The sequence below is a fragment of the Dermacentor silvarum genome, chromosome 2 (assembly GCF_013339745.2).
Source record: "Dermacentor silvarum isolate Dsil-2018 chromosome 2, BIME_Dsil_1.4, whole genome shotgun sequence".
Classification (NCBI taxonomy): Eukaryota; Metazoa; Arthropoda; class Arachnida; order Ixodida; family Ixodidae; genus Dermacentor; species Dermacentor silvarum.
Genome location: NC_051155.1, coordinates 70,297,744 through 70,322,478, shown reverse-complemented (window position 1 = coordinate 70,322,478; position 24,735 = coordinate 70,297,744). Strand labels below are relative to the sequence as shown.

Here is a 24,735-nt window from a genome sequence, read left to right as displayed (position 1 = left end):
CATGGCGCCCGGTGCTCACCCGAACAGAGCGTGACCGTAAAACGCAGATTACTCGCGAAATAAATCAAATTCTTAGACGGATGCGAATCGTCCGCATCGCAGACACTCTCACGTTTGCAATGCAAGACTACGTTAACTTGTTGAAGGCTAGATACCAAACCTTGCTCCGACAGTCGTCTGAAGCTGCCAGTATCGCTACCACCCAGGGTAAACCATTATCCCACCTAGCCCTGCTCCGGTACATATGAGGAGGCTCGGCAGAGGAAAAAAGGTCTACTAGAATTCCCTACGTCATTCTCCCGGATGGTACTCATAGCGACCATTCGTCTGACATAAGTACTGTCTTTACCCAGCACTTTGACGAGGTACTCACTGCCGAGGAAGGCGGCTGGGACAGGAGAGATTACAGCGACAGACTTAGGGAATTCTGTCGAGACCTGTCCAAGGTATCAGAGGACGTCTTACAATATCTCTGCTCGTTTTGTTTTTTTCTATTTATAACCGAACTGCCAGCACTTCTGTAATGAAATTAAACGTTGGTTTGGCATCTTTAGCATCTCGCCGTAAAGGCCTTAGGCTTTCACTTTTTCATAAGATATTTCATCATCCTTCCCTTCGCGACGAACTAATCTCCCCACCTCAATACATTTCATCAAGGTTAGATCACAATAACAAAGTTGGAATTTCATTATGCCATACCAATGTCATGTCTCATTCATTCCTTCCGCGCACATCTGCTGAGTGGAATCACCTACCCGCCACAACCGCTACTATTGTTGACCATCAGCATTTCATGGCAGTATTAAATAACATTGTATGAACAGGAGCATTTCTTTGTACTATCAAATTGTATTACTGTCTTGTATTACCGTAACACTGTATTACTGCGCTGTATGCACCGTATTACATTTTATTAACCAGCACTAGAAGAACACTTAGATAAAGATTGTATAACAGAGAGCCATCTATTTCTATTTCTGTACTACTAACCACTTTGCTGCACTGTACTTTTGTCTTCTGTATTTGATGTGACCACTCCCCTCTTTAATGCCCCTGGCCCTGAGGGTACACAAAATAAATAAATAAATAAATAAATATCTACGCCAGCCAGCGATACCGGAAGAGCTACGGGCAGTAGTAAAAGATGTGAATGCCACTTCTACGCCCGGCCCAGATGGCATCCCAATACAGGTTTACGTGCGGTTTTTCGACGCCGTCAAAGAATCGCTTTTGTCTATGGTCAATAGGTTCAGAGTAGATGGCATTCAGCCAGACTCTTTCAGCGACAGCCGGATTGTCCTCCTACCCAAGCCAGGCAGCCAGGCTCAGACCCACGGTCTTGGTGGCCGATTACGTTGCGAAATGCGGACTATATGATAGTATCGTCATTGCTGGCGAATGTCATAAACGGTGCTCTTTCAGACATAATCAGCCAGACGCAGATGTGTAGCCTTCCAGGGCGATCAATCTTTTCATCTTTAGCATTGACGAGGGAGTTTTACGTTCGCTCCTAGGACACATATCCAAGGCTGCTTCGCATCGCTGGACCAAGCAAAAGCTTTCGATCGCGTCGAGTACCGATACATGTTTGTTGTACTGGAAGCTTTCGGCTTTCCCGTCGAATTCGTAGATAAGATCAAACTCCTGTAATCGGGTTTATCTGCAAGGCTGCTCGTAAACGGCCGTCTGAGCAATTCTTTCTCCGTGACACGAGGCCTTAGGCAAGGGTATCCAATGAGCCCTCACCTGTTGGTTCTTTGTCTTGATCCTTTGTTGCGTCGCATTTTACTTTGCCTCTCGATACGTGGCTTTCATTGCCAGGCCAAGGAGAAATAAAGGTGTCCGCATATGCAGACGACGTATCCCTTTACTTGAGAAATGAACAGAGCTACTACGCATTCTTACGTTTACTTAAGGAATATTCTGAATTATCCGGAGCACTTTCGAACAAAGACAAAAGCAAGGCGATGGCCTTCGAGAACTTTGCATTCGCCCTTGACAGAGAAGTCGAGTGGGTAGCTGGAGTCAAAGTGCTGGGAGTAATGTTCCTCACGTCCGGGGAAGTAGCGCAGGAGACGTGGACCGACCTGCGTAAGAAAGCAGGAAAGAAGCTGTCAGTGGCATTAAAGTCTTCGCTGACGTTAGCCGAGCGTAGCTATATAATAAAATCCAGTGTTTGCGCGGCATTTTATTACGTAGTACGCATAGGCGCGCCCGCCACGCAGGACTTCACAAAGGCTAGCCACACTCTGCGATTCTTTGCTATGGAATGACAACACTGAAATAGTGGCACGCCCGTCGTTCGGCTTCCAACGAAACTAGGTGGTTTTAGCATCCCTTGCATCAGAACAATGAGCTCTGTCCTCTCATTGCGAGGTTTCTACAATCCCGTGAACAACGCCGAATACCCAGTCAGAAAACTTGTAGATTGCTTCCTAGGTACCCCCAGAAAGCAATTTTTATCGGAAACAAGGACAGGTCCTATGGCGGCACAGCCACCACCATTCTATAAATACGTATGTAGCAGCATACAGTTCATTCGGACAGCTTTTCCTGATGTTGATTTAGTAAACATCCCGGCTACGGAGGTGTGCGAATGTTTTGCCGTAGAACATTTGACGCACGAAGAGCTGCAGTAGTACAAGAGCGTCAACTGGCGCAGTCTGACTTCGGCGGCCCTGCCCGCCGAGGTGCGCGAATTCGGCTGGAGACGAGGCTGGCGCGTTTTGCCTACACGGAAACGCACGGCAGCGTGGGGAATAACTGCCAATAACCGCTGCCCTCAGTGCAGACAAAAACATTACGACATGCCTTGTTCGACTGTCCAGTGTCAAAAACATTTTGGTTCATGCTGTCGCGAATGTTCCATGTACGTACATAGTCAAAAACAAAACCGCGAATTCTCTTCCATGTTATTTTTTGTGCATAGGTGCATTTGTGGTGTGGCGCCAACGAGGATCGGCGGCACTACAGGGGCAGCCAAAGCGAGTATGTACCCGTTGCTACGCCGTCTACGCAAACAGATGTACGAACAGGCGTGCGTAGACTTGATTAATATGAACGAAGACCAGTTCCGTCTACAAGATTTACAAAGCTTCGGAATTAGGCGCATATGTGCACTGCTGTTACCGTATTAAAACCTTAATTTCTGGCAGGCAAGTCACCTGCCAGACTTGTACGTCATCCTTGTGTTTTCTGCCCTTTTTTCATGATGTGTTTTGATTATATATGTGCCAGGCGTCATTAGCGCTTGAATGTTTTATTGTATACGAAGCCGAGTGCCAATATATTTTCAAGAATGTTTTTGTCGTAATAAACTTCTCTCCACACCGGATTTTCAGCGACACGGGGCCCTTAACGCTACCGCGTTAAAACACGGCTTGTCACGAAATCACGTAGAAGCTGCGCTCATCAACTGGCGCAACTTGCGCGTGACCTTCCAAACTATATGATACGGCGCCCGTTAATCAGCGTGTCGCTGTCTGGAAACTATGTCGTACCATGAGACCACGACGTTTTTCGTGCCCGTTAATCGGCGTTTCGCTATCTCGAACTATATGCCGCACCGTGAGACCACGACGTTTTTTACGACCGTTGCACGGCGTGTCGCTATCTCGAAACTATATGCCGCACCGTGAGACTACGACGTTTTTGGCGCCTGTTAATCGGCGTGTCCATAACTGGAAACTATGCCGCTCCGTGACACTGCCCCCCACCCCCACTTTCAGAATATTACAACATAATATGCAGTTGCACGAGTGGCATTTTCGGGCAAAAAAATCGAACAGAACACTACACGTCTATGCATCAACTCCAACATCCTCCAACTTAACTGCATAATGACCCTAAATAATTCATAATTGAAATGTCATATGTTTATACTCTGCATCCGTTATTAACGCAGGTAATAGTGCCACTGAGAGCCTCGTTTACTTCACGGATGTACTATTAGACTCGCTCTCACTTTGCGGTCAAAACTCTCGCGTGTGACTCACGCATTAAAGAAACAAAAACAAAAAAACAAAATGCTTAACCTTGCGCTCGGCCGCGCAACGCTTGAAACAGCGAAGCTGGGCGATCGTAGCCCAGCATTTTCCAGAAGTGCGCGCAAACTTTTCTTCTTATTTCTCATGATGATGATAATTGCTTTTCGCGCGTCTCGGACTTAAGGCCGTCACTGCGCGTTGCATAGCGCAGCTTGCAACCTCGACACCGCGTTCCAATGCCGATACCACGTTCCAGGAGACCCCCTCCGTGAATACGTCTCTCTCTCGCTCTCATAGCGCGCAAAACCTCTTCACCTCGCAGGGCACCAGCGTACGAACGGGCCAGCTGTGGACGAAGACGACGACGCTCGAACTCAATCATATGGTTCGTATAAAAGCCATGTTTTGAGGCAACAACAACAACAACAACAACAAATGTACGTTCAGCAAGCATGGCTCTTAGCCTAGTGGTTACGACGCTCGCTTTGGGACCGGGAGTACGCGGGCTCCAATCCCGCCTCGGCAAGAAAATTCATTTTCTTTCTTGGTAGTGTCTTCGTACGCATCACAAAACACGGCTGGCTTAAATCAACTTCGCTGTTAAAAAACTTGCGCAAATTACGCTGTCAAGACTACAAGAAGATTCGCGCTTATTTATAAGTACATCCACGCACTAAATGAAACACAAATGCTGCCGTCTTCTAAATACACGTGCGAGACACGCACAGCCTTAGACATACCCTTACATAATGCGTCGAAGCGAAAAGAAATCTTCAGAGTATAGCATTACTAAAAGCAATCCGCGCAGTCCGTTTAACACGTGCGGTGATAGTTCTGAGATGTTCGTTCCTTCAGCTATATGCACATACTCCGATATCGTCCCACTTTGCTAAGGCACTTGCTTGCGAAGATCGGATATAGGCATGGAGGCATGACGACGACTGTACGACGCCGACACAGTGACGATGGAATGACGAAGACGTTGGTATAATGACCACAACGTGATGACAACGATGAAGTGAAGACATAGAGATGACGACGGTGGTGTGAACACGGCTTGTGACGACAACGGGAAGAAGCGGGAATAAGGAAGATAGCACGACCAAGACGGCATGACGACGGCGGTATGACAATGGATACCTGTCGCGGATAGCGTCTGTGTGGCGATGACGCAATGACGGCCATGGCATGACAACGGCGGCATAATCACGATTTTATGACGACAGCATGATAGCGATAGAATGATGGAGGAACAACGTTGATGGATCGATGAAGGCGTGATGACGACAGCATGACGAGAGCCGGATGACTAAGGTGGAATGACCACGATGGAATGACAACGACACCATCACGACCAGCGAATACATATAGCTAGTGGCCCAAGCTAGTACACAACGTGGACCACTGGGTCCACGTTGTGTACTCGCGTGAGGACGGCAGCTTGACGAGAGTCAGATCATGAAGCTGGAATGACGACGAATGAACTACCACAACGGCATCACTATGTCGTGGGACAACGAATGCACGACGGCTGTATGACGACGACAGCATTACAAGTGTCGAATGACGAAGCTGGAATGAAGGCGATGCATTGACCACGACGGCATCACGACAACGGGCCTATACCTTGTGGCCCAAGCGAGACAACTTGGACCACTGGGTCAGGGTAGAAGGCGTGACGACGGCAGCTCGACGAGAGTCAGATCATGAAGCTGGAATGACGACGAATGAACTACCACAACGGCATCACTATGTCGTCTGACAACGAATGCACGACGGCTGTATGACGACGACAGCATTACAAATGTCGAATGACGAAGCTGGAACGAAGGCGATGCAACGACCACGACCGCATCACGACAACGGGCCTATACATTGTGGTCCAAGCGAGACAACTTGGACCACTGGGTCAGGGTAGAAGGCGTGACGACGGCAGCTTGACAAGAGTCAGATCATGAAGCTGGAATGACGACGAATGAACTAACACAACGGCATCACTATGTCGTCTGACAACGAATGCAAGACGGCTGTATGACGACGACAGCATTACAAATGTCGAATGACGAAGCTGGAACGAAGGCGATGCAACGACCACGACCGCATCACGACAACGGGCCTATACATTGTGGCCCAAGCGAGACAACTTAGACCACTGCGTCAGGGTAGAAGGCGTGACGACGGCAGCTTGACAAGAGTCAGATCATGAAGCTGGAATGACGACGAATGAACTAACACAACGGCATCACTATGTCGTCTGACAACGAATGCACGACGGCTGTATGACGACGACAGCATTACAAGTGTCGAATGACGAAGCTGGAATGAAGGCGATGCATTGACCACGACGGCATCACGACAACGGGCCTATACCTTGTGGCCCAAGCGAGACAACTTGGATCACTGGGTCAGGGTAGAAGGCGTGACGACGGCAGCTCGACGAGAGTCAGATCATGAAGCTGGAATGACGACGAATGAACTACCACAACGGCATCACTATGTCGTCTGACAACGAATGCACGACGGCTGTATGACGACGACAGCATTACAAATGTCGAATGACGAAGCTGGAACGAAGGCGATGCAACGACCACGACCGCATCACGACAACGGGCCTATACCTTGTGGCCCAAGCGAGACAACTTGGATCACTGGGTCAGGGTAGAAGGCGTGACGACGGCAGCTCGACGAGAGTCAGATCATGAAGCTGGAATGACGACGAATGAACTACCACAACGGCATCACTATGTCGTCTGACAACGAATGCACGACGGCTGTATGACGACGACAGCATTACAAATGTCGAATGACGAAGCTGGAACGAAGGCGATGCAACGACCACGACCGCATCACGACAACGGGCCTATACATTGTGGCCCAAGCGAGACAACTTGGACCACTGGGTCAGGGTAGAAGGCGTGACGACGGCAGCTTGACAAGAGTCAGATCATGAAGCTGGAATGACGACGAATGAACTAACACAACGGCATCACTATGTCGTCTGACAACGAATGCAAGACGGCTGTTTGACGACGACAGGATTACAAGTGTCGAATGACGAAGCTGGAACGAAGGCGATGCAACGACCACGACGGCATCAGGACAACGGGCCTATACATTGTGGCCCAAGCGAGACAACTTGGACCGCTGGGTCAGGGTAGAAGGCGTGACGACGGCAGCTTGACGAGAGTCAGATCATGAAGCTGGAATGACGACGAATGAACTACCACAACGGCATCACTATGTCGTCTGACAACGAATGCATGACGGCTGTATGGCGACGACAGGATTACAAGTGTCGAATGACGAAGCTGGAACGAAGGCGATGCAACGACCACGGCGGCATCACGACAACGGGCCTATACATTGTGGCCCAAGCCAGACAACTTAGACCACTGCGTCAGGGTAGAAGGCGTGACGACGGCAGCTTGACGAGAGTCAGATCATGAAGCTGGAATGACGACGAATGAACTACCACAACGGCATCACTATGTCGTCTCACAACGAATGCACGACTGCTGTATGACGACGACGGCATTACAAATGTCGAATGACGAAGCTGGAACGAAGGAGATGCAACGACCGCGACGGCATCAGGACAACGGGCCTATACATTGTGGCCCAAGCGAGACAACTTGGACCGCTGGGTCAGGGTAGAAGGCGTGACGACGGCAGCTTGACGAGAGTCAGATCATGAAGCTGGAATGACGACGAATGAACTACCACAACGGCATCACTATGTCGTCTGACAACGAATGCATGACGGCTGTATGGCGACGACAGGATTACAAGTGTCGAATGACGAAGCTGGAACGAAGGAGATGCAACGACCGCGACGGCATCACGACAACGGGCCTATACATTGTGGCCCAAGCGAGACAAGTTAGACCACTGGGTCAGGGTAGAAGGCGTGACGCCGACGGCATGACAAGTAGCAAATATCACGAAGATGTAAAGACGTAAGTGGAAGGACCACGATGGCATCACGACCAGGAACACGCACCTAGTGGCCCAAGCAGGTAAACGACTTGGGCCACTCGGCTGGCGCAAGAGTCAGATAGATCGATTGATGCATCGATCGATTGACAGATATATATATATATATATATATATATATATCGATATATAGATATATAGGTGGCCTCAAATGGCTTAGGTAGGGAAATAATGCTATTCGCAATAAACGTACTATCAGCGTCAAATGAAAGCCGAACAGCGGAGCGCGTGCCACAAGCATTAGAAACAGGATAGTGCGCGCCGTCCAGTCATCAGCGCAGACAGACCCTCACATCCGGTTTAGTAGCACAGCGCCACCCCACTGAAGTGCGATTTTTTTTTTTGCCTGTGTTCCCACTCGGATTTGGATTTTTGAAAGGAAGAAAAAAAAAAGAAAACAGAAGCGAAAATTCTGCAACATAAAAAAAAGAAAACAGAAGCGGAACCTGCGCTTCTGAATTTTGCAGAATTTTCGCTTCTGTTTTCTTTTTTTTTTCTTCCTTTCAAAAATCCGAGTGGGAACACAGGCAAAAAAAATCGCACTTCAGTGGGGTGGCGCTGTGCTACCAAAACGGATTTGTGGGCCTGTCTGCGCTGATGACTGGACGGCGCGCACTATCCTGTTTCTAATGCTTGTGGCACGCGCTCCGCTGTTCGGCTTTCATTTGACGCTGATAGTACATGCACTGAAATAGGTATATTCCGATTCGGGGGGCACTTAGGCAGTAGTTTGCATCGGAGGAGTCAGCAGAGCAACCAGCGCGCACGCCCACAGCGCAATGGAACCGTTTATGTGTGTGCACGCAAGAAAACTTGATGGTGGAGCGCCCGTAAATAAAGCCAAACGGGTCAGACACTTGTAGTAATCCTTCATCCCATCGCGAATCGTTTTCAGGAGTGTCGAGAAAAGAAACGCAGGCATGGTAGCATCGTTCGTATACGGCGGCATCGTTTGTATTTATTAGCGCCCGCCTGTGAACAGATGTAATCGCGCTCCTGCGAGCAATAAACTAGCGACCATCTAGCAGTGACATTTTGAGAGATTAGAAACCGGTTAGACATCAGTTTTGCGAGCACCACGAACGGACACAGCCCGCGAGACAAAACCAAAAATAACCGCAGCGCGCCCACGCACGCGCGGATGTGCGAGTGGTCGCTGAAATGCCAGCGTAAGGAGGCCGTGGAATGAGAAACCAAGAGACTAGAGAGCGAAGAAGAAATCAGTTTCGCCATAAGGACGAAGCAATGAATGCGATAGAAACATATTAGAATATAACACTAAATGTAAGGCTCTAGCTGTATTAGCAGTGTGAATTCCACTAAACGTAAGCTGACTTTGTAAACAGGCGTGGTGTCGCATGTGCACACAGAAGAACAGAAAAAAAACACGTGACCGCGAGCAGCATCGGTCAGAGCTTCAGGGTCTTGTCGCCGTTGTCGCCTTGTGTCGACCTCGCGTTCCGGTGCTACGGCATGATCACGGCGGGCACGATGTATGCGTCCGCTTCGTGCTTTTCAACTGCAAGGTTTTGTCACTTAGCCTCAGTCTCCTGTTGCCGCAGAGCCACGTCCGATTACCTCCAGCGTTGAGCTGTAGCGTGCGCCGCACACGAAGCGGCACATTGTTTATGAATCTGAACCAATGGAATGGCCTTCGAGCGTATGCAGGGTCGCGTCGCTTCATTCTTGCGATTAGTGTTTCGCTGTAGCCAAGTTTTCTTTTAAACCTCCTTTTGGAGCTTCTTCGCCGCCGTTCGGATATCATGCAGGGCATGTTGTCGCGATGTCAGGAACGCGTTGCTTCGCTGCGGAAACCACGCACTCGAAGGTACTATTCTAGCCACCGTTCCTTGGATACTACCTAGGGGAAAACAATGGCTCAAGCCTACACAGTCTGTGTTGTCTGTGTACATCTGTGTACAGTCTGTGTTGAATACAGCTTCTGCGCACCAGTATCTGCGATGGGAACACGAACGCGCCTACACATCTTTCGCTACCTGGTGTTCAAACTTTGGCGTAAATAGAAATGCTACCATTAGTAGAGCATTGTTCTTCAGAAAACATATTACAACTGAGGAATGAGTACTTTTAAGTCGAATATTCATGACGGCGAGAAATTATTGGATCGAACTGTTTTTCTAGGGGTCCTCTGTTCAAATCCCGGCCTTCGGACAATTATCATTCGTGTTTATTTATTAAAGACAAAGTCTTTCTGTGCAATTTACCACCAGTTTTCCGCATTGGGTATGTGTGTAGGTAAAAACTTTTTATTTACAAAAGTCCTGAGGCTCGACTATTTCAAGTCGAGGCGGGCCGCTCCCACGATGGCACCGTTAGGCCCTGGGTATGCTTCAAACCTAATTCGTGGGCCGATCCCGGAGATTGTGCAGCCTAAAAAGAGCCGCTGCAGTACAATTTTATGACTTTCAGGTTTGAGCTCTCATATTCTATCAGATTTTTAGTATGTAATAGTCTTCGAAGATTGAGAATAAAAAGCATGCGCTGTCAGTGTTATGTTTCATCACGTTGGTTTGTGTACTGTCATTGTAAACATTGCGAGGAATAATTTCATAGCATGTAAGGCATGTTACGAGCAACATTGGGGATAGATAAGTGCAGCAATATAATCCGCAAATGCAGCGTGTCAGGTAGTGGGGCGTGGCGTGTAGCCTACGTGTACCTAAGTATATATGCGGAGCTTCCCGTCAATACCGACGACTGCGGCCAAAATTCGCTTGGAGTGTCCATATAATTCCTGTCGCAATAAAAATTCCTTGTATCCACGCAGGGTGGAAGCGCTTTCGAAGCAACCAATAGCTGAAAAGTTGGGGCGTTTTTTCACGCATGCAGGCTGCGCCGTAAATACACTGCATCGACAAATGGAGACTTGTTTGCGGCGAATTTAATTAAGTCTGAGTGATAAACAATTACGCCTGAGAAAAACCACATTGAAGAAGAGGGCATAACCCATGCAACAGCGGGAAGCTTTTGATTGATCACTATTCTCCGGAAAATAAAATCGGACCTACTGCAATCTTTGAAGGTATTTTACTCAAGTAGAATTTCTCGACCAAATTAAACTTCAAGCAAATCTATGCTTTCCAAACGACATTGCCGAAACTTACTTTCAAGGTGGTAGACTAACTTTTTCTGGGAACACGAATAAACTTCTAGAATTTCAAAATTGTTCCTTACAGAAAAGAATCAAATTTCTGACCAGCAATAACAGCAATAAAGCACACGTTGTTTCGAAGTCATTTCATTTCGAGAAAATGCATAAAGCAGCAAAGGCTGCGCATGTGTAATATAAGCTGCCGAAAAAGTACCTCTTAAGGTAAAAATGCATTTATCTACGAAGTATTCAAACAGGAAAAAATTCCTTATCTTCGGCATATATAAAAACATAGTTTTCCTAAGCTTACAAACTCAGTAGCTCAAGAGAGAGAGAAATAACATTCATTTACACCAGTCAGTTAACGCCGCAAAAGATGGTCTTCCTTCGCAGAGCCTCTATCCGTCGGCAGGGACCCCGAAGGACTCAGCGCCAGCTAAAGCTTGGCTTATGATTTCGCGTTGAGTCTTGCTGTCCGGATTGCGTAGTAAGGCCTCCCAGGATTCTATCGTGTTTGAGCTGTCATATATTGCTTCACACGTTCACACCATGTGTACCATATTGGCTACTTCATAGCTGAATTTGGACTGTGGTTCTGGATGGAATTTACTATATAGCACGGGGTTAGGGAAGGTCCCTGTCTGCAGCTTCCGCCATGCTACTTCTTCTTTTTTACTGTGCGTGCGGTCTGCCGCCAGAAAAGCCTGTCGGCTCAGTCTGTAATGCATAGTGATTTCCTGATAGGTTCTCAGTTCCTCATTACGCCCTCAGTGGGTTAAAGTGGTCCAGGGGCCGACTGGAATGTGAGACCTCGGGCGACCTTGTGGGCTTCTTCGCTTGAGGTGGTCACCTGAGACCCGGGTGCGCGAGTGACCACACGAGAGAGAGAGAGAGAGAGAGATACAACTTTAATGGTGCCAGGAGGGCGGACGCAGCCTCCCTCTGCCTAGCAGACGGCCGAGATCCCCTGGGTCTCAGCGGCTGCCTCGGCTAACTGGACGGCCCAGACCTGGTCTTGCTGGTCTGAGCTGAGCAGCAGGGTCTCCCACTGCTGCCGGTTTTGAATTTTGCGGCCCTCGAAAGGAGCCGCCTTCGAGCATGCCCATAGAATATGTGGCAGATCCGCCCTACATTTACATAATTTGCATTGATCGTTGAATTGCCCTGGATAGAATCTGCTGCAGGCCACCGGGTTTGGGTACATGTTTGTTTGCAGGAGGCGCCAGGCCACCGCCTGTTTCCTGGTTAGCGCGGGATGAGCTGGTGGGTACCGGGCCCTTCCCAGCCGATAGTAATCGGTTATTTCTTTGTAGCTGACCATGCGGTCTCCTCTCGTTCCCGGCTGGGCGGGCTCACTTGCTCGGCGAGTAAGTCCTCGAGCTACGTTGTGAGCCGCCTCGTTGCCGGGGAGAGAGGAGTGCGCGGGTGCCCAAATAATTTGGATCGTCCCGCGATGACGGTCGCTGTTACTATTTAGAATTTTGAGCGCCTCTGGCGAGATGCGTCCTTTCGCGAAATTGTGAACTGCAATTTTTGAGTCGCTTATGATAACTCTCGCTTTCGTGGAGGCCACCGCTAATGCTATGGCGGCTTCCTCCGCAACTTCGGCGTTGTCCGTTCTCACGAGCAGCAGTCGCTCTGTGGGCCCCCTCGCTGCATTTAATATTTGGGTGGCGGCTGCCGTAACCCGTCCTGATTCGTAATTTTTGATCGTAATATCATTACATTTATGTATTACACTCATGCACTACTAAGGTGCAAAAGTTCAATCGTTGAGCCTTCAGCATAACAACCTGCAAACTATGGCTGCAAGTTAGGATATATTTAGGGTCATGAGGCCTACAAGTAGTTACTGGTTATTGGATTCGAGCTCACCAGCTGCATCAATTTTTTTCCACCATAGTATTATAACGGCATGCAATATACTTGCTGCTTAATTAGGATTTGTTCTTAGTTACTTTCTAACTGCTGCTATATTACGGCAACCTTAGAAGTGTATACCCTGCAACCTGCAAACTATGGCGGCAAGTTAAGATATATTTAGGGTCACGAGGCCTACAAGTAGTTACTGGTTATTGGATTCGAGCTTACCAGCTGTTGTATCTTGTGCTGTACAGGTCAATTCGAAGATGAGCATATAAGGTTGAAGCACACCATTGCAAATACCACCGGTACTCTGTGACAGGGCGCCAACTGGCCCTCAAATTATTCACGCTTGATAGCAGACCAGAACGTCTCAAGAAGCAGTGGAGACCGCGGTCAATACTTTTCAAAAAACGTGAACTAGCAAAACACTAAGTTTAGGTCGGCACTCTTCCGAGTAATACTGGTTAACAAGTGAGCGCGCAGTTGTTCTCGATAAACGATTACAATTTAGGTATGTCTAATGTATGTATGTATACATTGCACGTACTTTTGTTCAGTATTGCTGATTCGGGGGAATTTTATCTCCTATGAAATAATTGTCAATCTGTTGTTCACCAATAGTGTTTCTGACATTAGGAGCTTCATTCCCCGTTTCAGACACTTTCTACTTAGAGGAACAGTGTAATCGTTTATAGCTATTACAATTGTGATGTAGATATTGTGATAGATTTCCAAGTTTCTCAGGTAAACAGAAGTAGGTGGGACGATCTCTTAACGTCAACATCTACTTATATGTTCACGTCAGTTTACAAAAAGTAGCAGCAATAAGCGACAGCAACTCAATAGCAAGCGCGAATACAATCAAAAAACTTCCAACACTCATAGCCGACCAGCAGCTGTAAAACTACCAGCATTAAATTTCAGAAGTTCAACTGTCATGCACAAAAGTCACCGTTTGTATTCACGCCATTAAGTACGGTATGTGCGCTCTTATTTTGTAATCCGCCATTATTCTGTCGTCATGGTGACGAATAACAATGCTCTCTAGTCTCCGCACACCATTGCGTAAGGCTTTCGTGTCGGCATAACCTCACTTCTGCAGCATAACCTTTGCTTGCACTGACAGATGTCGCAGGCGGCATAAACGTCGCAGTGCGGTTTGCCTCTTGCTTATAAGATGGCGCCACACCACGACACATGCTGATATTTTGTTTCCTCACCGGAGAGGTCACCTGAGCACACTGAACTGCATGTCCCCTTTAAGCTAATTGCTCCGAGTAGAGGGCGCTGAGCAATGCTTCCGAATAGGCTGTGGAACGCCGACGGAGGCAAGAATGTAGACTTAGGCCAGGACGACTTCATATTGCAGAGCTTACGTACATTGGATCCTCATGTTTGGATCCTCCTCAGAGAGGAGGATCCAAACATGAGGAAGTGGGCCAACTATGCGAGAACGTATAAAAAAGAATGGGAGCAAGACCCCGAGCCAAAGGTTGGTTCTGGTGCTTTTACTTCTAGATGGTTTAGCCCGTAACGTCATTGATGCAGATTCTCATTCTGTTAAAATCGAAAAATGTTTGCCACGATGAGATCAGTGCACCACGTCACATGAACTTGACCCACCGTGTTAGCTTAACTGGTGAGGTGTCATGCTGCTGCCTCGAGGACGCGGGTTTGATTCCCGGCCACGGCGGCCGCATTTAGATCAAGGCGAAATGCAGGAAGACCCGTGTACTTCGGTGTACGTTAAAGAAACCGAGGTGGCCAAAATTATTTCGGAGTCTGCGTCATGTCTCCCAATCATATCGTGTATTTGGCACGTGAATTGGTGAAGTGATTTTGTTTAGAAAAAAGGCATAACGCAGCAAGCGGCTGCCCTGTCCTGTAATATAGATTCCCGCTTAAGTCCCCCCATGAGGAAGTAATCCATCTATGTTCATAGGTTTGACAGAAAAACAATCAATGCATGTTTTTTGAATTTTTGAAAGCACAGTTGTCGTGAATTACAAGCTTAGTAGGTAAAAATCATTTCATTTATCAAAGTACGCGCACATAGTTCAAAAGTTGAGCCTTCAGTACAGCATGCCGGCAATTATGGCCACAACTGAAGCTGTATTCAGTGTTGCAATGCCTACATGTGGCTACTGCTGATTGGATTCGAACGCAGCTGCCACTCGAATTTGTTTTTGCCCCATATTATGCATGATAAAGGAATGCCATATACTGGCTTCTTCGTTAGGTTCCTTAACTTAGTTTCTTTTCCATTGCTTCTACAAGAAAAGATTTTAAAGAGTGTATGACGTTTCTGAAGCCGCTTCAAAAAGCCCCAGAACTGATTTCGGACGTAAGAGATCACAATTATTATTGTCTAGTTGTGTAATGGTATCTGTATTTTAAACAAGTTCAGAAACACCACGGCGAATATAACATCAAATAAATTTTATTTCTTCATCACTCTTTACAAATACGCCACTGATGTCGATGACACAGCATCTGAAAAATCTGACAGCGCCTCTACAAAAAAAGATATTTTTTTTCATATAGCATTTTTTGAAGTCGCAACAGCTTAACAGGAAAGGGTAAAGTATTTTGCTGTGTAATGGCATACTGTCCCTGATCTGCAGCAGGGTTATGGTCTCTGTTCTTTCAAATATAGTGTAAAGTGTAATTTGTGTTTATCTATCATGAAGTTTATACAGAAATCGTCTTATTTCACAACGCACGTCGCTCCAGGTATATTACACACACCAATAACAGAAAGTGTGGTCGTTCAGCTTTCACTCTGGCCTGCCTTGAAGCGTCACGTGCAACGAAAACGAAAAGGCACACTGTGCTATATCTAAGGACTAAACAGTTATAGTAACTCAACCCTAATTCTCATGCTGATACTACAGCTTGCAACAAGCCAATACGACTCTACACCTCAAGATTTTCAGTTAGAAAACCAGAATTTTGCACTGTACCAGCGCCCACAAGGATTGTTCGAGAGCTTCAACCAGCGAAACCTAAGGTTAGCTTCGAATATTAATATGCCGAAAATAATGTTCAAGGCGCGGATCTACAAAAAGATTCTATGCTAGGTTTTTTCGTAAGTAAATATTTCAGCCAATGCTGATGCTGTATACTTATCATTAGTGAAGGGGGCGGACTAATGGTTAAGAGCATTTACAAACGAAACGCTGTGAGAATTCGGTCTCGCTACATCAGCAAAGACGTCAGGGCTTATTGAGTGTGAGTGTCTTGAAGCAATAAAGGAGTGCTCTAGTCTCAGCGAAGTAGTTATAAGATATCCATATTATAAGAACGGAACTTACAGGAAAATGGATTGAGGAGCACATGGTAAAGGCTTTCAAGTTATACAGGACAGCTACCGTTCCTTTTGAAGGTCGACGGAAGTAATTCGTTCTGCCAGTAATAAACGTAAAGCGAAATGGCTTGTAAAAATGAAGACGTCTAAGAGGAAGCTAAGGACAGCACACTGACACGAAGCATGATAGGCTTAAGTTCATAAGCGTGGATACGACAATGTGAATTATACAGCAATCACGGGTACCCAACTTTCTGCTTGACATAGGGAGAAAGAACTGGTCTTGGACATGTCATAAATGCTCATGTTATATAACCTGTGGTATACTAACTCAAAGAATCCGTGTAAGGAGCCCCTCAAAAAGTAACTTCTGTCCAGTGTTGTAAGTGATGTTGCAGTGTGGTCAGATTCCAAATGTTAGTAACTCATAGAATCGGGTGTCGCATTGCGACCAAGCTGTGGATCGCTCAGTGAAATCATTGTCCCTGCGGTGGACCTAAACAGACTCACTATGATAGGTTATACATGTTAGTGAGTCATTGAATGCCTTAGGCTCTCATCCCTTCCTTACGACTTTCTCTCTGTCTGACTGCATTTAACTTTTGTGGTGCTTGCCTAGCTCCTTCAGTCAATTCATACGACCATTCGGCGACGCCTAAGCAGATGCTGCTTTCCAAAGACGTGTTGGCCAAGAAATTGACGACTGTGATGGCCACGCTGGAAACGCTGCTGAAGAAGTGTATCCACCACTATATCCTGCTCCGAAAGAACCTCGATATTGGGCACCAGTGTAGCCAGCTCTGTAGCTAGCTCCATAGCCAGTTCCGCCGTATCTAGTTCCGTAGCCAGCTCCGCCGTAGCTAGCACCGTAGCCAGCTTTATAGCCAACTCCACCGTATACAGAACCTGGACTGGCGGCTCCCCGGTATGCTCCGCTATTACCCCTTCCGAATCCTGCTCGATATCTACCTGGGTATACGACAGCGTTTCCGCCAGCATAACCGCCGATGTATCCGCCTCCGTACCCAGAACCATACCTACCACTGTATCCACTGCCATATCCCCCACTGTAACCCCCACCGAAACCGCTACCGTATCGGCCACCGGACCCACCAGCGTATGGGGTTCTAAACCCGCCACCATATCCGCCAGCGTAACCACCCGTGTAGCCTCCAGGGCCGCGAACGTTAACTGGAGCTGCAGGAGGAGTGAATGAAGGACGAGTGAATGTCGGGCCTGTGTATGGAGTCCTTGTGTAGCCTCCTGGTCGAGGAGCAGTGGGTGGTGCGGCCACAGGATTGGCGTTGAAGACGGCGTCGGCGCTGGCTCCAGGGGCTGTTCCAGGCTCGTTGGTGTCGATGGTAGCCCGGTATCCATCAGCGTCTGCCACGTACGACACTGTGCGGAAGATGCCATTGGCGTCGCGGTAGCCGTAGGTACCGGTCTTGGCGTTCTTGTTGTCAGACTGCTCGTTGTGGAAGAGCCGGGTGCCGAATTCGTCGGTGATGTCATAGCCAAAACTGTACGGCTTCCACCCCTGCGTTGAGAAAAAAAAGGATGATAGCGTCCCTCCGATAATATACAGTACCCTCATTTTGACTAAACTTACGAGGAAGTCACAGATGTACTTCACGAAAACGTATTTTTCTCGACTTCATCGAAATATTTTCAATAAGTAATTGAATTGGGTTTAGAACAATACCGCGTTTACATCAAGAAATTGATTTCTCAATAACTGTGCGTCCCTTTCTTCCGCTTTATTTTGTATATTGTGGTATTGTACGGTCTTCGCATCATTTTTTTTTCTTCCAGGTTTCCTGTTTCAAGCACGGAAATTGTGAACCATAGCAACTAGCAGCTCTCACGGTCCGTATGCGTGAAAATGCAGTTAAATCCGTGTTTTATGAATTCTTAAATGTGCAGAATTTGAACTGGGATTGCCGAGTAGCGAACTCACTCTTGGCGCCTGGTGATACGACAGACGGGTAGCGGTGCTGTTTCTGTGGCTTATCTTTCAGATGAATAGCAGCGAATTTTAAATTGTCAAAGACGTTTAATTTGGAAACTATCGTCACCAAAACAACGTTGCGAATCAAGCTCCCAATTTAGTGTAATTTTTTAGTATTCGTAGACCAGTTCACGTCCTCTAATTTGATTCGTTTTTAATCAGAGCTAGAGCACTGCACGGGTCGATTTTTTCAGCCCGAGCCCGGCACGGGCCCATTTTTACGTTGGCGGTCCGCCCGAGCCGGATCAAAACTTCTATGGCGAGACCCGGGCCCGGCCGGGGCCCGGAAATAATCTACGTTACCCGCCCGGCCCTGCCCGCCACCCCTTTACCTTAGGCCCGATCCCGGCCCGAGCTCGGGTCGAAACTGGCCTGAACCCGGCCCGAGACCGAAAAATACATGTTTTTCAGAGTTGAGCTGCCCGAGAATAACTCGCTGCACGTTACATGCACACCACCAGAAAGCCCGAGCTGGGCCCCGGCCGACGTCAAAAAACCCGAACCTGGCCCGGGCCCGGGTCAAAAAGCACACGCCGTGCCCGAGCCCGGCCCGAGCCCTTGAAAAAACTGCTCTACCCGGACCGGCCCGGCCCACGCGGGCCGGGCCCGGGCTTTCGGGTAAGCCCGAGCCCGTGCAGTGCTCTAATCAGAGCGTCCCTAACTTTTACTATCGCGGCCGCAAACTTGCATCTTTACTATATGTTCAAATGTTTTGCAAAGCTGTCGCGATTACTTATGTTAGAAATCGACCGTTTTAGGTGTACAAGATAATCGCGCCTCTAGAACGCCGTTTCATTCAACGCAATGCTTATGCATTTCCTGCTTTTATACCACGCTGATATACGATACGACGGGTGCCAGCGTAGCGGAAAATTTCACTGAAATACAAAGAATGTTTGAATTTCACCAGATCTATGCGTCTATAGATAATGAAGGTGCTCTCCTGTTTAAATTTGCTAAAATTAAGGTACCAAGTAACATACATTGCCAGAAGCTGGTAACAAATCGTACGACTCTTTATGGTGCATTCAACAATGCAGCGGCTTTGGAAGAAAAATAAAAAACGTTTATAAGGACAGGTTAGCCTTCTGTATAGTGCACAACTAGGATCCTAATAATATCGAAAACGAAAGCAGTGAACCTCGCCTCAATGAACTGATCGATAATGTCGAACTGGCTAATATTTATCAGCTTCACCTATTTTTTTAGATTTCTAGTAGACAATTGACTGAATAACACAGCCGACACAATTGCCCAAATTTGATATATTAAGGCGAGAGCCTTAGACGGCTCATGGTTTGAACAGTCCGACGGCCGACGTTGTGGCACCAAAATTCAATGGCACAAAATTCACGGTGTCACCATGTGTTGGTGGCACAATGGTGCCACCAACAAAGGTCGTGTGTTTGAGTGTTTCAATTACCTCTACCCTAACTAAAATAGAGTTAGGGCACTTGAACCCTTGACCTTTGGTGGGAGTTGAACCCACGACCCTTGGTGTTGATGAAGGCGAAGTCAATCAAGGCCCATTCGAATAAAATATAGTTCATTAAGACAGTCGAACCCACGACCTTCGGTGGAATTCGAACACTCCACCGTTGGTGGTAATTAAACCAAAGTTATTTATTGCACATTTAATTATTATATAGTTAGGGCACTCGAACCGACGACCTTTGATGTTAAATAGGGTGAAGGTTTTAAGGTGCGGCTCATTAGGATATAGTTAATGAAGGTACTCAAACCCATGACCTTTTTTTTAATTATGGCAATGTTAATTAAATCACAGTACCTTAAGATACAGGTGATTAAGGCACTTGAACCCATGATCTTTGGTGGGAGAAAACAAGTAGTAGGAAGTAACAGCGAATTCGAATGAGAATCTCAAGTAATTTAATGAACGCCTCCTGACTGCGCAGGCTCCTCTTAAGCGTAGGCTAAGGTTACAACTCTTTTCTTGAGCTTACTTTGCTTGTGCGCCTGTGTTTTTTTGTTCTTTTTTTCTATACAACCCTTTATTTTCACGCTTTAAGGTTTGTCCTATGAATTATGACTAGATGGCTAAATGTCTCATTGAATAATGATACTCACTTCTCCCGGCAATCCGGATGGCACGAAACCAGCCGCTCCAGGCGCGAATATAGCGGGGCGTGTCACTGGACCAAAGGGCACTGCCGCCGGACGGACAACAGGACGCAGCGGGCGCAGTGTACCAACGGAAACTACAGGTCGCGCAGGGGACACAGGGGCTACAGGCCGAACCGTGGAAGTCGGTGCAGACGTTGTAGCTGGCGTCCCTGTGTCAGTAGGGGCCGCCGGTGTAGTAGGAGTCACAGGGCCGTCAAAGTCATCCAGATCGCTTAGGTCCGGCCGGCTGTAACCGTTGACTGCGTAGGCTCCGGCAATGAGGCAGACCAGGACAATCTGTAGTTTTAAACAGGGATCTCAATACTGCTCGCGCTGATGTAAAAAGCATCGCATGATTTGGTTTCAGTGCATCAAAATTAAAAAATTTCAGTCCATCAAAAGATGTCAAAAAAAGCTATTCCTGCTACACGACATACATCGCCCGAATATCTGGCATGATACTTTTTTATATTATACGCATATATTTTAGGTTGATATCGTTTCGCTGCTGCTGTTGGTGCCGCATAAAATATCGGAACAGCAATGAATCTCGTTAGGAATGGGCCTTTTTTGGAGGAGTAAAAGCAGTTTGTAGTTCACAGTCGCTCTGGTAACATACGTTTCTGGTCGTCATCTATTATTGACTCCATCGTTCTACTAGCCTACGAAGTTCTTAGCCTCGTGCAGCATAGTTTTGTAAAAAACTTGGGGTTGGTCGTCATCCCTTTTGGCCAAGTGTTGTGTTGGGTGGATTACAACACTGCCATACTGTAATCAATATTCTGCAAAACGTGAGGGCATTTATTTTTCTTATTTTGTATAAGCACTCGTCCTACAAAGTGTGAACTGCAATAGAAGAAAGTAGGGCGAGTTGTTGCGTATTGCAGAATGGAGACATGTAGCTAGCACTAAAAAGACAGGGAAGCCGAGCGACAATCACAGTGGACGCTACGGTGGCGTCGTGTCGGGTCTACTAGCGTCGGGGTCTGTGCGCTTTTCATCCTCGTCCTGCATCAATACCTAGCGCAACTTTACATGCACTATTCTGTGCTAAATACCACTAGTATTGAGAACGTGTCACCCATATTTTTACGGACGAAGGCGTAATTTGCAGTGTGATTCACGAAATACCGTTCCTGAACACTGAAAGTGTGACGGAAGGCCCCAGGACAAATTTTTCATTACCGGTGGGACTCTCATCAATGGGTCCAAAAGATTTCAATTTCCCAAATTTCTTAAAATCCGTGGTGCATTCACATGCCTAGTGTGTTCGGTAAATTACATTTAGTACGAACTTTACCACTCTTTCGCGGAAGCACATGTACGCGCGTAACCATACGCAAGACATGTTCAAAAGTAAACTCCTACGCTAGGCGTTGGTTGACGATAACTAAGGTGCTCACTTCATGTGCCATGCGATGCAGTGTCGGACCGAACGTCAAGGTTTCCTGCGATCTGCTGTTTTGCTAACAGTGCCTGAGACATGGTCGGCACTGGTTGTCATCTCAACCCCGTATGGGGCGCTTGTCGACGAATCATGCACGTTAGTTGATTTCTTCAATGCCCAAAACAGGCGCTACATGTTAACAAGCTCCAGAAAAGGCGCTCATACAGCTAAGACTTGCAAACTTAATTTTGAGTGCGAAGACGCAGCGCAGTTATTGAACCGCATATCTGAAAGCACAAAAGGCGCGCACACTGCTACAACAAAAGAAAGCGCAAAGCGACGGCTTTGTTAGTTTTCCTGCAGGGGGTTGTCATTCTAGAGATAAGCTGTGAAAATAGCTGAAATCCTTCTGGAGTGTCCACTTTTTTGTCAGAGCAGAGATCATCAAACGATTAGCGTTAAGCGATGCCTTGTTAGACTATTTGGTTAGTCACGGACCCATTTGACTAATTATTTTGAAATACTTCATTGCTAAATATTTATTTAAACATGTTGATGGATGTAAGACTCGAAAATGTGAGCCGCATGTTCAGCTGCGACGAAAGGTCTTACATTCCTACAGCGTAACTCGAACGCTGCAGTCATGTCTATGACGACGCACGCTAGGGAAAATCGTTACGGCGCCATATGTAGAGTTCGTGCCCATCGAAGATGAAGGGCCAGGGCAATATATACGAGCGTACATTGTTAATCTTTTTCGGGAATCTTTTTTCACAGGCTAACCACCGTTACAAAATTATAGCTCTGTGTAAGACGCGCCTAGATGTATCGCAACATTCTGGAAACTTGTCGCCGATCATCTAGCCAAAGAATCTTGTTTGATAAATTTCTTGTGTCACGCGAATAGCGGTTTACATTCTGGAATGAACGCAAACAGAGCGATTACGACGCAATCTGAGATAAGTTTTTGTATAGACGCTCGAAGATCGCGATCGCCCAATGAAGTTCGCCCAGTACAGAGTTGACGTGCTAACTTATGCCTATAGCAGTGTGCTTCACCGTCACGAAAACGTGACAATAATTCGGCTGTCCAATAAACTTGAAGAACTCTACTACTGTGCCTTCAACAAAGCAAAATCATTGAACCGTGCTTGCAGCCGATGTCAGCTAGAGTCGCTTCAATTATACGGGGTGTGTTTAAAAAAAAAACAGCGTCAGTGCGAAAAACATTCTGCCCTTCCTCTTCGCATCGATTCATATTAGCCAACCAGAGAGTGGTGATGGTTGACTTTTCTCCATCTGTAGTATTTCTCTCTAATTAAGTATATAGATAAAAGTGGGCACGCTCTGAAACTCTGCCTCTGGCGCTTAACCAAACTTCGTTTTAAACAACGAAGCGAACGTGATGCACGTGATACCAGGATCATAGCTTTATGCAAATTGGTCTCACTAGATATCTCGCCTAGTCATTGAGGAGAAGATGCATGGCGATAAAGAGCCTGCGAAGCAGTGTCCGCGGATTATTGAGCGCACGACAAAAATGGTCAAAATTAACGGTTTGTTGGTGTTGCTATGTCTGAATTTAAACGAGCATCACAAAGTAATGATAATCCGCAGTCTGCAGCTTCCACAACATTGGGTCATTGCTCAAGATGCCCAAAAAGGAATTGAAAACGAAGGAACGGCATGACAGCACTTCGTAGCCCTTGAGACTAATCCGAAATTCCCCCTTATAAAGCAGGAACACGACCTCTTTCCTTAAAATATTTCACCCGCCGTGGTGGCTCAGTGGCGATGGTGTTGGGCTGCTGAGCACGGAGGTCGAGTGATCGAATCCCGGCCACCGCGGCCGCATTTCGATGGGGGTGAAATGCGAAACACCCGTGTGCTTAGATTTGGGTGCACGTTAAATAACCCCAGGTGGCCCAAATTTCCGGAGTCTGCCACTACGGAGTGACTCATAATCAGATCGTGGTTCTGGCACGTAAAACCCTATAATTTAATTAATTTAAATAAAATGTTTCTCCCAATTGTTCCCTTGTACATCACCTTTCGCAGCATGTTGGGAGAACGGTGCCTCGTACGGTTTTCCAATGGTGGCTGCAGAAATATCCTGTGAAGTTGTATCCGTTTGCAGTTAAAACAAGCGCGGTCACTGTTTCACTGTCACAACGTCGAGCTTGAAAACGTGCGTTGAGCGTCAGCGCTGGCCGTCTAGCTTATAAAGCACGGAAGAAATGGACGCCGCAACTTCTCTTCTCCTTGTTCTTGGTGACGTCACGTAGCTTACCTTTGGGGTCCGATCGTTGCTGCGGGTCCCACGACTTTCTCTTGCGCCACTCTGTTCGCCGTTGCTAAACGCGTTGGCAGTGCGCAGCACGTTAACAGCCGAAAGGGAAGACCTTGTTCCGGAATGCCCAGAACGCACGCGAAACTCCCTTCTCCTTAGTTTTAACTTTGTGCGTTTTTTCTGGCTTCCAGACGCGCAGTGCCGAGGCTGTCATCGGATGTAGCAAAACAACTCGTTCTCCCTTGTATTGCCTTGATGCGCCGTAACCGTTCCTCAGTTTTACAAGCGAGTCCCACCATCCGACTGACCGACCCCGGCAAAACCATGGAATGGTTGGTAAAAAGCGCCTTCGTTTTAATATATTTATATAAAGAAGTTTTCATTGTAGTTTCAACCAGAAGTTCCATTGGGAGCTTTACATTTGTGTTGCTCATTCTACGCTAGTGATGCTTCTTATTTGTTACATGATTTGTTAAAGCCCTGCAATTTACGTTTAATTATATTGATGTGAATACTAGGGCAGAAATGCTCGGTTATGAATAAAGTTGCAAAATATTTCATCGACAGCATCCATTCGGGGCATTGATACCTCTACATGTTCTGCCTCAGCTTCTAACTGCGGCTAGATTCCTGAAAATTCAATCGTACTAGGCACCTTGCGT

General features: G+C 47.0%; 1 protein-coding gene across 1 annotated transcript in view; it reads right to left on the bottom strand.

Annotated features, from left to right (window-relative positions):
- Nucleotides 1-2,049: 2,049 nt before the first annotated feature.
- LOC119440155 (translation initiation factor IF-2-like) overlaps nucleotides 2,050-24,735 on the bottom strand; it is a 25,073-nt gene continuing 2,387 nt past the window's right edge. The window contains exons 2-4 of the mRNA XM_037705092.1: nucleotides 20,361-20,693; nucleotides 17,306-17,801; nucleotides 2,050-2,087 (exon numbers count right to left, since the gene is read on the bottom strand). Of these exons, the coding sequence (XP_037561020.1) occupies nucleotides 2,050-2,087; nucleotides 17,306-17,801; nucleotides 20,361-20,693 (867 nt within the window). The remainder of the gene's footprint in view (nucleotides 2,088-17,305; nucleotides 17,802-20,360; nucleotides 20,694-24,735) is intronic.